The 11,674-nt window shown below is 40.5% G+C and overlaps 1 protein-coding gene across 2 annotated transcripts in view; it reads right to left on the bottom strand.

The window, feature by feature from the left end:
• Positions 1–1,941: 1,941 nt before the first annotated feature.
• LOC134740960 (inactive dipeptidyl peptidase 10) overlaps positions 1,942–11,674 on the bottom strand; it is a 125,457-nt gene continuing 115,724 nt past the window's right edge. The window contains exons 9-18 of one of the 2 annotated variants that reach the window (XM_063673635.1): positions 10,120–10,223; positions 9,711–9,840; positions 8,321–8,561; positions 6,942–7,011; positions 6,358–6,669; positions 5,976–6,125; positions 5,200–5,385; positions 4,172–4,329; positions 3,606–3,811; positions 1,942–2,142 (exon numbers count right to left, since the gene is read on the bottom strand). In XM_063673635.1, coding sequence (XP_063529705.1) covers positions 2,014–2,142; positions 3,606–3,811; positions 4,172–4,329; positions 5,200–5,385; positions 5,976–6,125; positions 6,358–6,669; positions 6,942–7,011; positions 8,321–8,561; positions 9,711–9,840; positions 10,120–10,223 — 1,686 coding nt within the window. In that variant the 3' untranslated portion in view covers positions 1,942–2,013. Of the gene's footprint in view, positions 2,143–3,605; positions 3,812–4,171; positions 4,330–5,199; positions 5,386–5,975; positions 6,126–6,357; positions 6,674–6,941; positions 7,012–8,320; positions 8,562–9,710; positions 9,841–10,119; positions 10,224–11,674 lie in introns of both variants that reach the window. The other variant, XM_063673636.1, reaches the window with a different exon arrangement.

Below are 11,674 nucleotides of genomic sequence, written 5' to 3'. Positions count from 1 at the left end.
GATTCCATTTCTGCAGTGAAAAACATTCGTCGACTACAAAATATTTAAATTTACATTACATGTTGTTTATTAATTGGAAACTATTTTATTTATAACTATATATTACCCGCATTGGCCAGAACTACGATTTCGGAAGTTAATTATTACTACTATTCGGTATCTTCACACAATTTATTTTAATAAAAAAAGGTTTAGACGAAAATATGTCATCATCATCATCATATCAGCCCTTTATCGCCCACTGCTGAGCATAGGCCTCTTTTCTAGTACGCCATTTGTCCCGGTCCTGAGCTAATCTCATCCAGAAGTGACCCGCAATCTTCCGGATGTCGTCCACCCAACGAGCCAATAAAGTATGACTAATTATGAAATTTTGTACTAGCTAGTATGATAGAGGTGAAAGATGCATAATTACATTAATTTTCTTATTCTAGGAAGGTTAGTAACTGGTATGTGTTGGAGCAAAAGCAGCTAAGGTTAGGGGATAATCAAGGTCACTTCATTTCTAATTAAATATTATGGATCACTAGAAAATGCGTTTGTTTCGACCGAATTTAATAACACGTTATGAATATATTTTCTATCTACGTTAACATGTTCATGAGGTATTTCAACAGCGCTATATAACTTTAGGTATAACTCTTAACTTCGAAGTATTCTGTCTTTCATTTTAAAAATCAACTTAATGGTTAGTTAGTAATGATAAGCTCCTTGTTAGGTTTGCAGTGTAATAACAATAAACAAAGGTCAAATCTAACGCAAATCTGATTAAGTTACCTAAGTAAAAGATTAGGGAAATACAAAACAATAATTAGGTCATTTTATACATTTCAGTTTCTCGAGTAAACAGTAGGTATATGACATTATTATATGACAATAATTGGACACGAATGAGTCCTTATTAGTTTAGTTGAGTCATTTAAAAACAGTTCAAAGAAGTTAATAGATAATGTAGAAAAGCTTTGGTATAGTAAAGGTGGCCGTAGAAAATAGTAGATAGTAAAAGCCTAATGGGACAAGCTCGAAATTGTTGAATAAGTACGAGTATCATCACAATATATTATGGACAGTCCACCGCGCCCGGCTTGCCAGAATCAGCGTCAAGTTATAAAAGTACAGGTTAACTTGTCTAGAATTAATTCTCTATCTAGGCTTTACGTTATATTAGCAAAGACACAATGATTTAGGTTTAGGGTTTAGCCGAAGGGTGCTCAAGCAGAGTTTTATGGTCTTACTGATTTAAATTTGATTGAAGAAATTTTATTCTAACCGTTTAGCCCGTCGTATGCTTCTATCAATTACGTATCTTTCTTATTATTTTACTATTGCTAATTAGCTTCGTTAGTTAATTCATGCGATGTTCTCGGGACAAAGTCGAGCGTCGCTGGTGTATTATTATGGCCTAGTCTAATCACAAGCAGCTTCATTCGCTTTGTCGCGACATCGACGTGACGTCGTCGTCAATGTACTGTACCCAACTACAGGCGTTACTTAAACAAATGGGGGAACACATTTTATTAAAGCACTATCTCATTAAGTACATATTTACAAGGAGTAAATACCTATATGATAAAAATAACCACGGAGGTAAGCTGATCTAGGTACAGTTATTGCTGATTCATTCGCTACACCCGTCGTCAAACCCATCAGTCCGTCGTTACACCTAGGACATTATAGTTTCTTTAGGTAAACTACTAAAACCATAGATAAACAGGTCCCTATATTGACGTGTCTTGTCGTAGGTAGACTTCATCGTTAACCGTTCATATGATGGAACCACGGATCCACGTTAGTAGGTATTGATTTCCAATTCATTTCAATTAAATACATGCCTACTGCTGCACTCACGTTCTATCATACCAAAGATTAACAAACAAATGAAACTCAAAATTTGTTCGTACATTCTTAGTTGGTTTAAACGGTATTTTGCATTTTTAGCGAGATGTAGCGACGGTAAAATGAGGTTTGGTAGTTCAACAAGTTGTAGAGAGTGCGGAGACGCTGGAGGCACCCTTATCTGTCGGGCGGCGGCAGCTTGGTGTCCTCGGGGTCGAGGGAGAGGCACTCGCGGAGGTAGTCCTCCATTGAACGGTACACGTGCTCGATGACGCCTTTCAGCTCGTGGCCTTCGTCAGCATACGCCTATTGAGAGCAGAAATAAAATATTTTAATAAGATAAGTTCGGACTACAAACAACACAATGTTATCTCTGAAATCATTCTGAAATAAATGAATTACCAAGCATACAATATCTCTATTGTAGGTAGGATATACCTACTTATTTATAAATTCGGCGCAGATATCAGAACTATTTCCCGATTACACTAGCCATAGTAATAAGTATCGCCAGAAGAGTTCAGGTGAATAATTACGAGTGACACACACACAGCTACACAGAGTACTAATCGCAAAAATATTATTAAATTAAATATTCGTTTAATTCAGGCCAGGGCCCATAAAAAGTGTTAGTGCCTAAATATTAGCACCTAACAAAACGTAATAACAATTAAATGATTATTAATTAAAAAAAAACAAATAAATAATACGAAATAATAATGATGTCGTGGCTCGATGTCGTGAAAGCGGATATGAGCGCAAACGGGCTTACGCGAGAGGACGCCCAGGATCGAGCAAAGTGGAAAAAGGCAAGTAGGAAAGCGGACCCTGGCTAAGGCCGGGATAACGCTAGGTAGAAGAATAATGATGTTCTAAAATAATCAAATAGGTAAATCAAAATTAATAATTCAAAAAATTATTTACAAAAAATTTACACAAGTCCGAGCATTATTTGCCTCCATTTGTTATAAATGGGGGTCAAACCTACACGCAAACAGTCCCAGGATGCTGTTGCTGCTACTTCGAATGCGACTGAGTATTATTGAGTGAATGAATAACTAAACGTGACTTAAGCTCAAAGCTAAAAAAACCTTGAATTTGGCTCATCTTGCAATTTGCTTTTCAACTTGCTATCAGTGCCGAAAAAAGGAAAAAAGAACACTAATTTCAAAATCTCTATGAAAATCACAACATGATTTGTTGTTGTTTGTTGTTGTGTGCGCGACTTCTGTTTAGTGCAAAAAGGCAATTTTTATTAATTCGTCTTTCATGACAGTAAAATGAAAAAAATACAAGAAAAATAAACAAGAGCGAAGCGAAAGAAATCATGTGCGAATTGGACTCTATCACTGTGCCACTAAAAGGTTATTCTCGTCATTAGCTTTGCGCGGCAAGCCGTTTTAAAACAATATATCAAGTACTAGCGACCTGCCCCGGCTTCGCACGGGTAGTTCAAGTAATTTACACAAAATCTTCACAAATTATATATACATATAAACCTTCCTCTTGAATATCAAAATCCGTTGCGTAGCTTTAAAGATCTAAGCATATATAGGGACAGGCGGATAGACAGCGGAAGGCGACTTTGTTTTATACTATGTAGTGAAGTGACTTCTAGTCGCCATCAGATGAAAACATGCCGATACAAATGCAATTTTGATTTATCAGAACAAAGAATCAAAAATTTCAAAATGCAATAAAATGGAAAGCCTCTGGGCGGCTAAAAATTATAATATTATATTATTTTTTTTAAATAAAGGTTGACGTACCTGGTACCGGAACAAGACGCCAGCATCTGTAAGCGCGCGCGCCAGTTGTAGCGCGTGCGGGTAGGGCGCGCTCATGTCGGCCATGCCGTGCAGCAGGTACAGCGCGTGCGCGGGCACGTGGTGTGCGCGCTGCGACGCGTCCGCCTCCACGTAGCCCTTGTAGTTCACCGAGGGCAGGCCCAGGATGCGCTCCGTGAACGCGCTATCTGTGAGAATATGATCAAGTTTTGTAAATGTAGTTTCGCATTCACGCTCATCATCATGCGTCCCGCCGGGCACAGATGGGAATCGGTGCATTTATATAAAATAAATAAATCTTAAGAGAAGTTATTGTTGAAGAGTTTAGTTGATTTCTTAAATATGTACTTAGGTATGAGTTCAGACGTGAATCAATCCGTAGGGCTTAATTCGACGATCAAAAACGAACGAGAACGTTTTTGTGTGACAGTTTTTTTTCACGTTTTTTGTGAGAACAAGTAAATAATCTTTGATTCATAAATCTTAAAGCATTCATAAAAGAGTGGAATAGCTGGAGCCTATTTGCTCCAATAAGTATGTAATGTTACTGTAATAGAGCCAGTCCGTGATCGGCGACACGGCGATCCCGCACTTGAGCGTGGCCTGCTGCGAGCCGAGCAGCATGGTGGTGACGTAGCCGCCATAGCCCCAGCCCCACACCGCTACGCGCGTCACGTCCAAGAATTTGAACGTCTCTAATAAATATCTAGAAACAACAGACACTCATTTTTATTATCAATTAACATGGGGAAGTCAATAGTTGATTGTTAACCAAGGGATGAAAGGCACTCATTCCCGCCGAGGTATTTTGGCGCTCGAACGCAGTGAGAACGCCAATAGTCCAAGGCTGAAATGATGCCTTTCACCCCGAGTTAAACACTCTACTTTTCATTTCGAATACGAGGAAAGTAAAATGTATGTATTTTTAAAAACATGACCAAGTATACATTTTTATAGTATTTCTTAAGGGTACTTTCAGTTAACAATTTAGGCAAAAGTATCGTTATTTATGGAATGGAGAGTCAAATATCAGAATTGAAATTGTATAACAAATCCATTTAAATTCAAATTTTAATTGCTTATAGTAAAAAAAATTAAAAAATCGTACTTCGAACGTAAAATGCTCTAGTGCAGACACGTATCATTTTCTGCACACCTTTCAGAACAACAATGACCCTCTTTCAGAGCATGAGAAATGAAAAATACCTATAGCTACTTGGGCAGGAAAGCTCGATGAAAAACATGACCTCTGGTCAAATTATTATTATCTAATGATGTCTTTGAAAATATAGTAAGCGCGATTGTCAGACGAGTTTGCTGGTGTTTTTTTAAATTATCTTCAATAATAAAACGAGAAACGTATTCACGTCCACGCGCCTGTTTGCTGGATACAAAATCCGGTAGTGAAAGTGGTTCAAAGTACCTATAGGTGACTCGGTGACTGATAGGTATAGTTATTGGCTACTACATAGTAATTGGCCACTCATAACAATAAAGCTTCAATTGGCTTGTTTTTTCTGATTTGTTAGGAGTGGTCAATAACTATAGCAGTCACCCTACAACATCAGTGAATTACCTAATAACAGCCAACTGGTCGGCCACCTCGACGCCGCCTATGCGTCCGCGCAGCAGGGCCCGCGGCAGGCCGCGCGCGCCCGCCACGTCCAGCTTCACGTACACCACGTCGTTGCGCGACGACATGTACGTGCCCCAGTCCACCACGAACTGCTCCGACACCTGCTGGCTGCCGGGCCTGCCGTCGCTGGAACCATCATCATTATCATCACTATACGGTCCATAGATAGATTAACCATTAAGCTAATGGATCACTGAGAGGGAGGAAGTAGTCCTCATGCTAGCTCAGTGCATATAGAGAATTACTACCTACAACTACTCTCAGATGGATGCAGTTTCCTTTTATCAAACAATTAAAACGCTAAAATATTTTAAAATCCAATTAATTTAGCGGAATCTTACAGAATATCACACAGGCTGATCGGCTAAAGGACAGAAGCCGATCGAGTCCATTTAAGCAAACTTTGCACCGACTTCAACAGAACAAAGAGAAGAAGTGAATTATAACTACTGAAACGTCATACTTTCATAGAAATTTGACGTTAATTATGACATTGCCATACTTTTAGCTTATTCCGACTCCACTCTAGCTATAGGCAGTAGCTACAATATAAATGTTGAGCTCATGAATCATTTCATGATGAGGTACCTATGTGAAAACAATATAGAATCTAAGTGCAAATTCACAATTTAGATTAAAGATCGAACCTAAGCGTCTATATTTTTTTCTGACAAAATTGATTTTCCATACTATACAATGAATGTTGTTGAACTCACACTTGCACAAGCACCGGGAAGGCAGCGTCGCGCAGTTCCTCGCGCCACGACGGCGGCAGCAGTAGCTGCACGCGCGCCTTGGAGCCGCTGCCGAGCTGCACGTCGAACGAGCGCCGCGTCGGTAGCGCCAACTCACGTAACCGCACTGATCTGGAATGGACGTTTCATACGATTGGCATTGCGCTTAGGCCAGGACCATGCCAATGCAGACCACCTAGGCTAGTAACTTTTTATTTTTACGATTGGAGAGACATTCAAAAGTATCTGTGGATATGCAGAAGGCAGAAATATAAATAGTGCTTTGTGGTACAAGGGGGCGCAAGTATTAGGATAACATAATCTATTAAAGAAGTCTAGAGATAAATGGTACTCAAGTACTCACTTATAAGGCCTCGTGTCATATAATATTCTCTCTAGCTTATGCGTTTGCGCATCATGAAGCCCGGCCAAAGGAGGTCCGGGACCCCCGCACTCGAGCACGTAGTGCGTGATCCCGACGCTCGGCTTCGGCGGGGCGAAGGCGGCCGACCAGTACGAGCAGTTGGCGTAGTGCAACCGCACCGGCCACACCGCTAGCTCGCATGTCAGACACCGGGGTTCCTCGCGCTCGGCGCGGGCGCGGACGGAGTTGCTGCCCCCACCGTAGCTCGGGTCTTGGACGACGTACACGTGTCTCTGACCGGGTCTCTCTGCGCTACCTAAATATTGAAATTAATTAATAAAACCGCATATCTTGGATTGTTGCGTTTTAAAACAATCGGGTAGGGCTAGCAGTAAAAGTGGGGATAAAAATGCACAATCAAAAACCACGATGTTGTATTCCTGCCTTAGGCTAATTAAAACCACCTAGCTTACATAGATTTCTTGGATCTCGAAAGGGGCAAAGCTTTTTAGTACGAATTTATTGGTAGGGTTAGTGGTATTAGGATCAGTTTAAGTTATCCACACACAATGCACTCCAAATACTTAATTTGATTTGCTTCCATCAGCATTTCAGGTTGTAGTTTAGGTATGTAAGACTGTACGTTTTCTGAACCTGACAGAAAAGATTATATTTATTAGTTAAATTATTAGAGAATTTAATACGTTTTCATAGCTAATATACAGGCTGACCTTAGCCATTGGACAAACTGAAATCCCACGTAGGATTGCTTCTCAGGAATGCTCTAACGTTAATATATTTTTAATTAGAACAAGAAATAAAAAACTAAATTGTCAAACAAAGGCGAACAATTTAGTTTAATTAGTATTAATCATTGGCAGTGTTTTTGACAACTTGTTCAAAATGTGATGAGCAGCAATGATGACATTTGTCAAAAGTCAGAATCTTACTAATGTCGTAAATAAAAATGAGAATCAATAAGGTCGAAGAAGATTTCATACTAATTATTACATGCTGCTCCAAAGTATAAAATCGTTATTTGTTAATTTCTTCGTAACCGCTACACCGGTTGTTATGATACTTGGTATACTGATTCTAAATACCCTAATGCATTATATATGTACATTTCGGCTTTGTCCAATGGCTAAGGACACCCTGTATACAAAGCAAGCTTGACCACGCCACGTGCTACGTGAAGTATGGTGTTACCATACATTGGGGGCCGCCCACTAATCACGTCATACGTTTTGGCTAGTTTTCCACTCCTCAACCCCCATGGTAATATTCGGTGATATTTTCAGGACCTATTGACGTGTAATTTTTTTGTCAACTATAATCATAGACAAAGGGCGTTGAATTTAAAAAACTTTGGACCCCCCCTCCCCCATGGTGATTCATGATTTTTTTCAGCCCCCTCCCCCCCTTACTTCTTATGACGTGATTAATGGACGCCCCTTGTCACTACCAATTCGGTGCAAGTTTTACGTAGCCGAGGCTTTATTATTTTCTTATTGTATTTTAATTCTTATAATAGGACAGAATAGTTCTATATGTGGTATTTTCTATAAAAAGGGACCTTATTGTCGATGGCGCTTACGCCATTATAAAAGATGCTCCGATATAAATACAATGCCGAGCGACGCTGTGCGGCGTAAGCGCCATCGACAACAAGGTCCCTTTTCATAGAAAATGCCCCATATAAGTGATCCAAGATATAAGTGATGCATGTGTACTTAGGTAACATATGAATTACCTATATTGTGTGCTCGTGCGCATAAATAAGTGTTATGTGCTGTCTAGGTCTGGATGTGTTTGTATATATGTTGTCATGTTGTGTTAAGTTTCAGTGCAGTTTGTCGTACTTATAATATATTTGTACTTGTCGCAATAGGTATTATGGCTAAACAATATTCTAGTAGGTAGGTAAATATAAAAAAATAAAGTGTCAAATTACTGATAATACCTAAATAATAGACTAAATGGTTGATCTCGTCCCAGGCGAGTATCTCGGCGACCTCGACGCGGCCGTGGCTGAGCACGGCGAGGCGCTGGCGCACCACGTCCACGTGCTTGATGTGCGTGTAGTACTGCCCGCCGCCCTCCTGCACGGCGGCCAGCAGCAGGAACGCGCTGCCGTCCTCGGAGTACACGGGCTGCTGGTGCACTTCCAGCCACGGCTCGTCGGTCGCCTTCTCGGAATGGGTCTGAAATAGTAGTCAGAATATGTGTTACTTAAGTTTTGTCGTTCAGTTGAACTGATTCTTAAGGATTCAGCAAAGTTTCAAAATACAGTCCAATATAAGAACGGTGTTCACTCTGCATGAAGTCTTTTAAATAATAACCAGTTTTAAAAGGAAGCAACAGGTTTTTTGCTAAGTTGATAAAGTGATAGTCAATGAATTCACGACTGTCCGGAGTGTCCGGACGGCCGCTCCAGCAGCAAAAGTTTGCGCTTCGCAAATTCCATTCCAAGATGCAGTTGCAAACCAAACTATAACTAACTTGAAAACGTGTAGAGAGCTAACCTCTAAGTAAGATTTAGGAAGCGCAGAGTTGTAAGTAAACTTCGAGAAGGCCTGTGTGAAATAGATGGTTGTGAAATAAAATTATATAATAAAATTATTATTATTAAATTATTAATAATAATAATAATTTGCCGAAGGGCAGCTTGTGGCGAGCTGTTGGGGAGTAACGACCCCACGGACCCGAGTGCTCCCGAGAGTCGGTCAGGGTCTCCGTCTCCGGCGTGTCTTCGTCGGTCGGAGTGGACCCCAAGGGGACCCGCAGGACTCTCAGCTCTGGCTTGACTTCATTGGCTGTCCAGAGAGGAGTCGCTAGAGCTATATGCTCCAGGGGTGGAAGTGAAAGATGCATAAGACGCGAGTTGGCACAGTGGCTGCTAACAGCCACTGGGTAGAAAGCGGCGCACACCTCTCGACACCCCTGAGCCGCTCACACCGGTGTTGCTCCTGGTCGTCTTCACGACGGCAGTTTCAGGGGCCCATCTAGTCAGCGGCGAGTCACCGCCTGCCTCGATAACGTGTACAACATTGTTATGGCAGGTGTCCGGACCTCTCAGCAATAGCCCAATCTTTTGACCAGCCAAACTTCAACACCATAACCGGCACTCTTTTCCACTGTGTTTATAATAGCCCCTACGCTTGTTGGAACCGATTTACGGGTATCTATTTGTACCCGTGAATGGGTTCTAGCAGATGTATTACATAACAGCAAACTTCTCCAAAGGGCATCTACGTGTTGGATCTGTATCCCCACGCACGCCTATCAAATGACCGGGATGTATATACCCGTGAGTTTATATGAGATACAAATAATAATTATTATTAAATTACCTCCATACAGGTCCAGTTGGGTGCGTAACAGCTGCTATAAACCGTTACGTTCTGTGCTCGATTTATCCAGACCACCCCCACATGAGAGTTGTCTTTGCCCACCCACTGGGCTGATATGAGATAATATTCCCTGTAAAAATATTAGGAGACAATTATGCACCGATAATTGTTAATGGTTACTTTAGTAAACAAATTTCGAAGCAATGTCTACGTCTGTGCTGCGTGCAGCACAGACGTAGACATTGCTTCGAACTTTAAAACTTTAAACTTTAAAACGCAGCTATTTAAAACTTACTCGTTAATCTTATTATACTAGAATAATTTTCAGCTTTATCGAAAGACTTTCTGGACGTAAATTGACTAATTATAAACCAAAAATGCAATGACGAAATTAGTAATAAAGACATACATTCCATCTAACGTGCTCGGCGGTTTGATCTCCCATCTCTGCGGTGACGTTGAATTTTGAACCGCTACTATCCATAACTTTACTTTCGGAATTGAACTTCCGGGCTGAAAAAATAAACAAAGATTCTTATCGGCGTACCACTAAACCATACCAACTAACCAAAATTACGTCCTTGTACTAAATTTAAGCTTAGAAATAAATGAAAAGTGGAAAAATTCACTGTTTTGGGTGGGACTTGAACCCACTACCACTGGATCACTAGTAAAGTGCTTTACCATCTGAGCCACCAAGACCGTACCCAATGCAGCGAATAATTCCACCATATATGAGCCACTAGGGAGGCTCTAGCAACATCCACCGTAAGAGTGTTAACACTTCTTAAACGGCTACCGGAGTTCCGAGTCATATTGGAAATTCACCACGTTCGAAGACGTTTCTGCTTAATATAAAATTAATTTATACTATTTGACAATGAGTTAGGTACTCAAAAAGGAGTAGCAATTGTAGCAAACTTTATGTATTTAAGATTTGAAGATGCAGTTATTCTATGCATGCAAAAGTTGAAGCTCATGCTTCATTATAGAAATGCTCGTAGTATACGCTGCACAATTTCGTTACGACTATTTCCTATGCGCCAGTGTCACTTGAATGAGATTCGTGATCTGTTTTCAAAGTGTTAAAGTTTAAATTAGACATGTGTCGTTCACATCGTCGTGATTTAAATGAACTATATCTTTTGATTGAACTTACTCACTGATGATTTAACTCGCTCAGTAACTCAGTATTCTTTGCTCGCTCTTTCCCACTCATGATTCGAATGAGCCGGCCGAGCGTGACGAGCGAGTGAGCGAGTGAGACGATGCTAATAGGTTTCGAAGCGGTTCGGAAGAATTTGGACATGGCGGGATCGTATCGCGGATTCGCCATCTTGGTCGCACTTATGGCTGTGTGTATCTGATTGATTGGCATCTCTCTAAACCAGCGGTTCCTAACCTGGGGGTAATTACCCCCGTGGGGGTAAAACTGGCATTATACGGGGTACCTATCTATATGAAAAAATATTAATGATTATGGAGGAGGGGTAAAATCGAGTTCCCTAGCTAGTCAAAGGGGTCACAGTACTAAAAAGGTTAGGAACCACTGCTCTAAACTCACTCGTCTACATTATAGTCTACAGATCCACTAAGCGAAATGAGTGATATATATCATCGCGAGTGAAAAATATGAATCAATCTTTTCAACTTCACTGAGGTAAAAAGATTGATGAGTAATTTTGATATATGCATATGTATATCAAAATTACTTATTAGTCTAGTCTAGTTTACACGTCTCATAAAGTCATAATGAATTTAGTATGTGCAGTATGTGGGCTATTTCATTTAAAGTTATACAGACCTGCACTTTTTTAGGATTTCGTAACTCGAAAGGAAAAACAAACGGAACCCTTATATGTATAGGATCACGTATGCGTCTGACTGTCCGTCTGTCTGTCCGTCTGTCACAGCCTATTTTCTCCGAAACTACTGGACCAGTTAAGTTGAAATTTGGTACACAT

The sequence above is a fragment of the Cydia strobilella genome, chromosome 4 (assembly GCF_947568885.1).
Source record: "Cydia strobilella chromosome 4, ilCydStro3.1, whole genome shotgun sequence".
In the NCBI taxonomy this organism is placed as follows: domain Eukaryota; kingdom Metazoa; phylum Arthropoda; class Insecta; order Lepidoptera; family Tortricidae; genus Cydia; species Cydia strobilella.
This window is presented reverse-complemented; position numbering and strand designations above follow the sequence as displayed.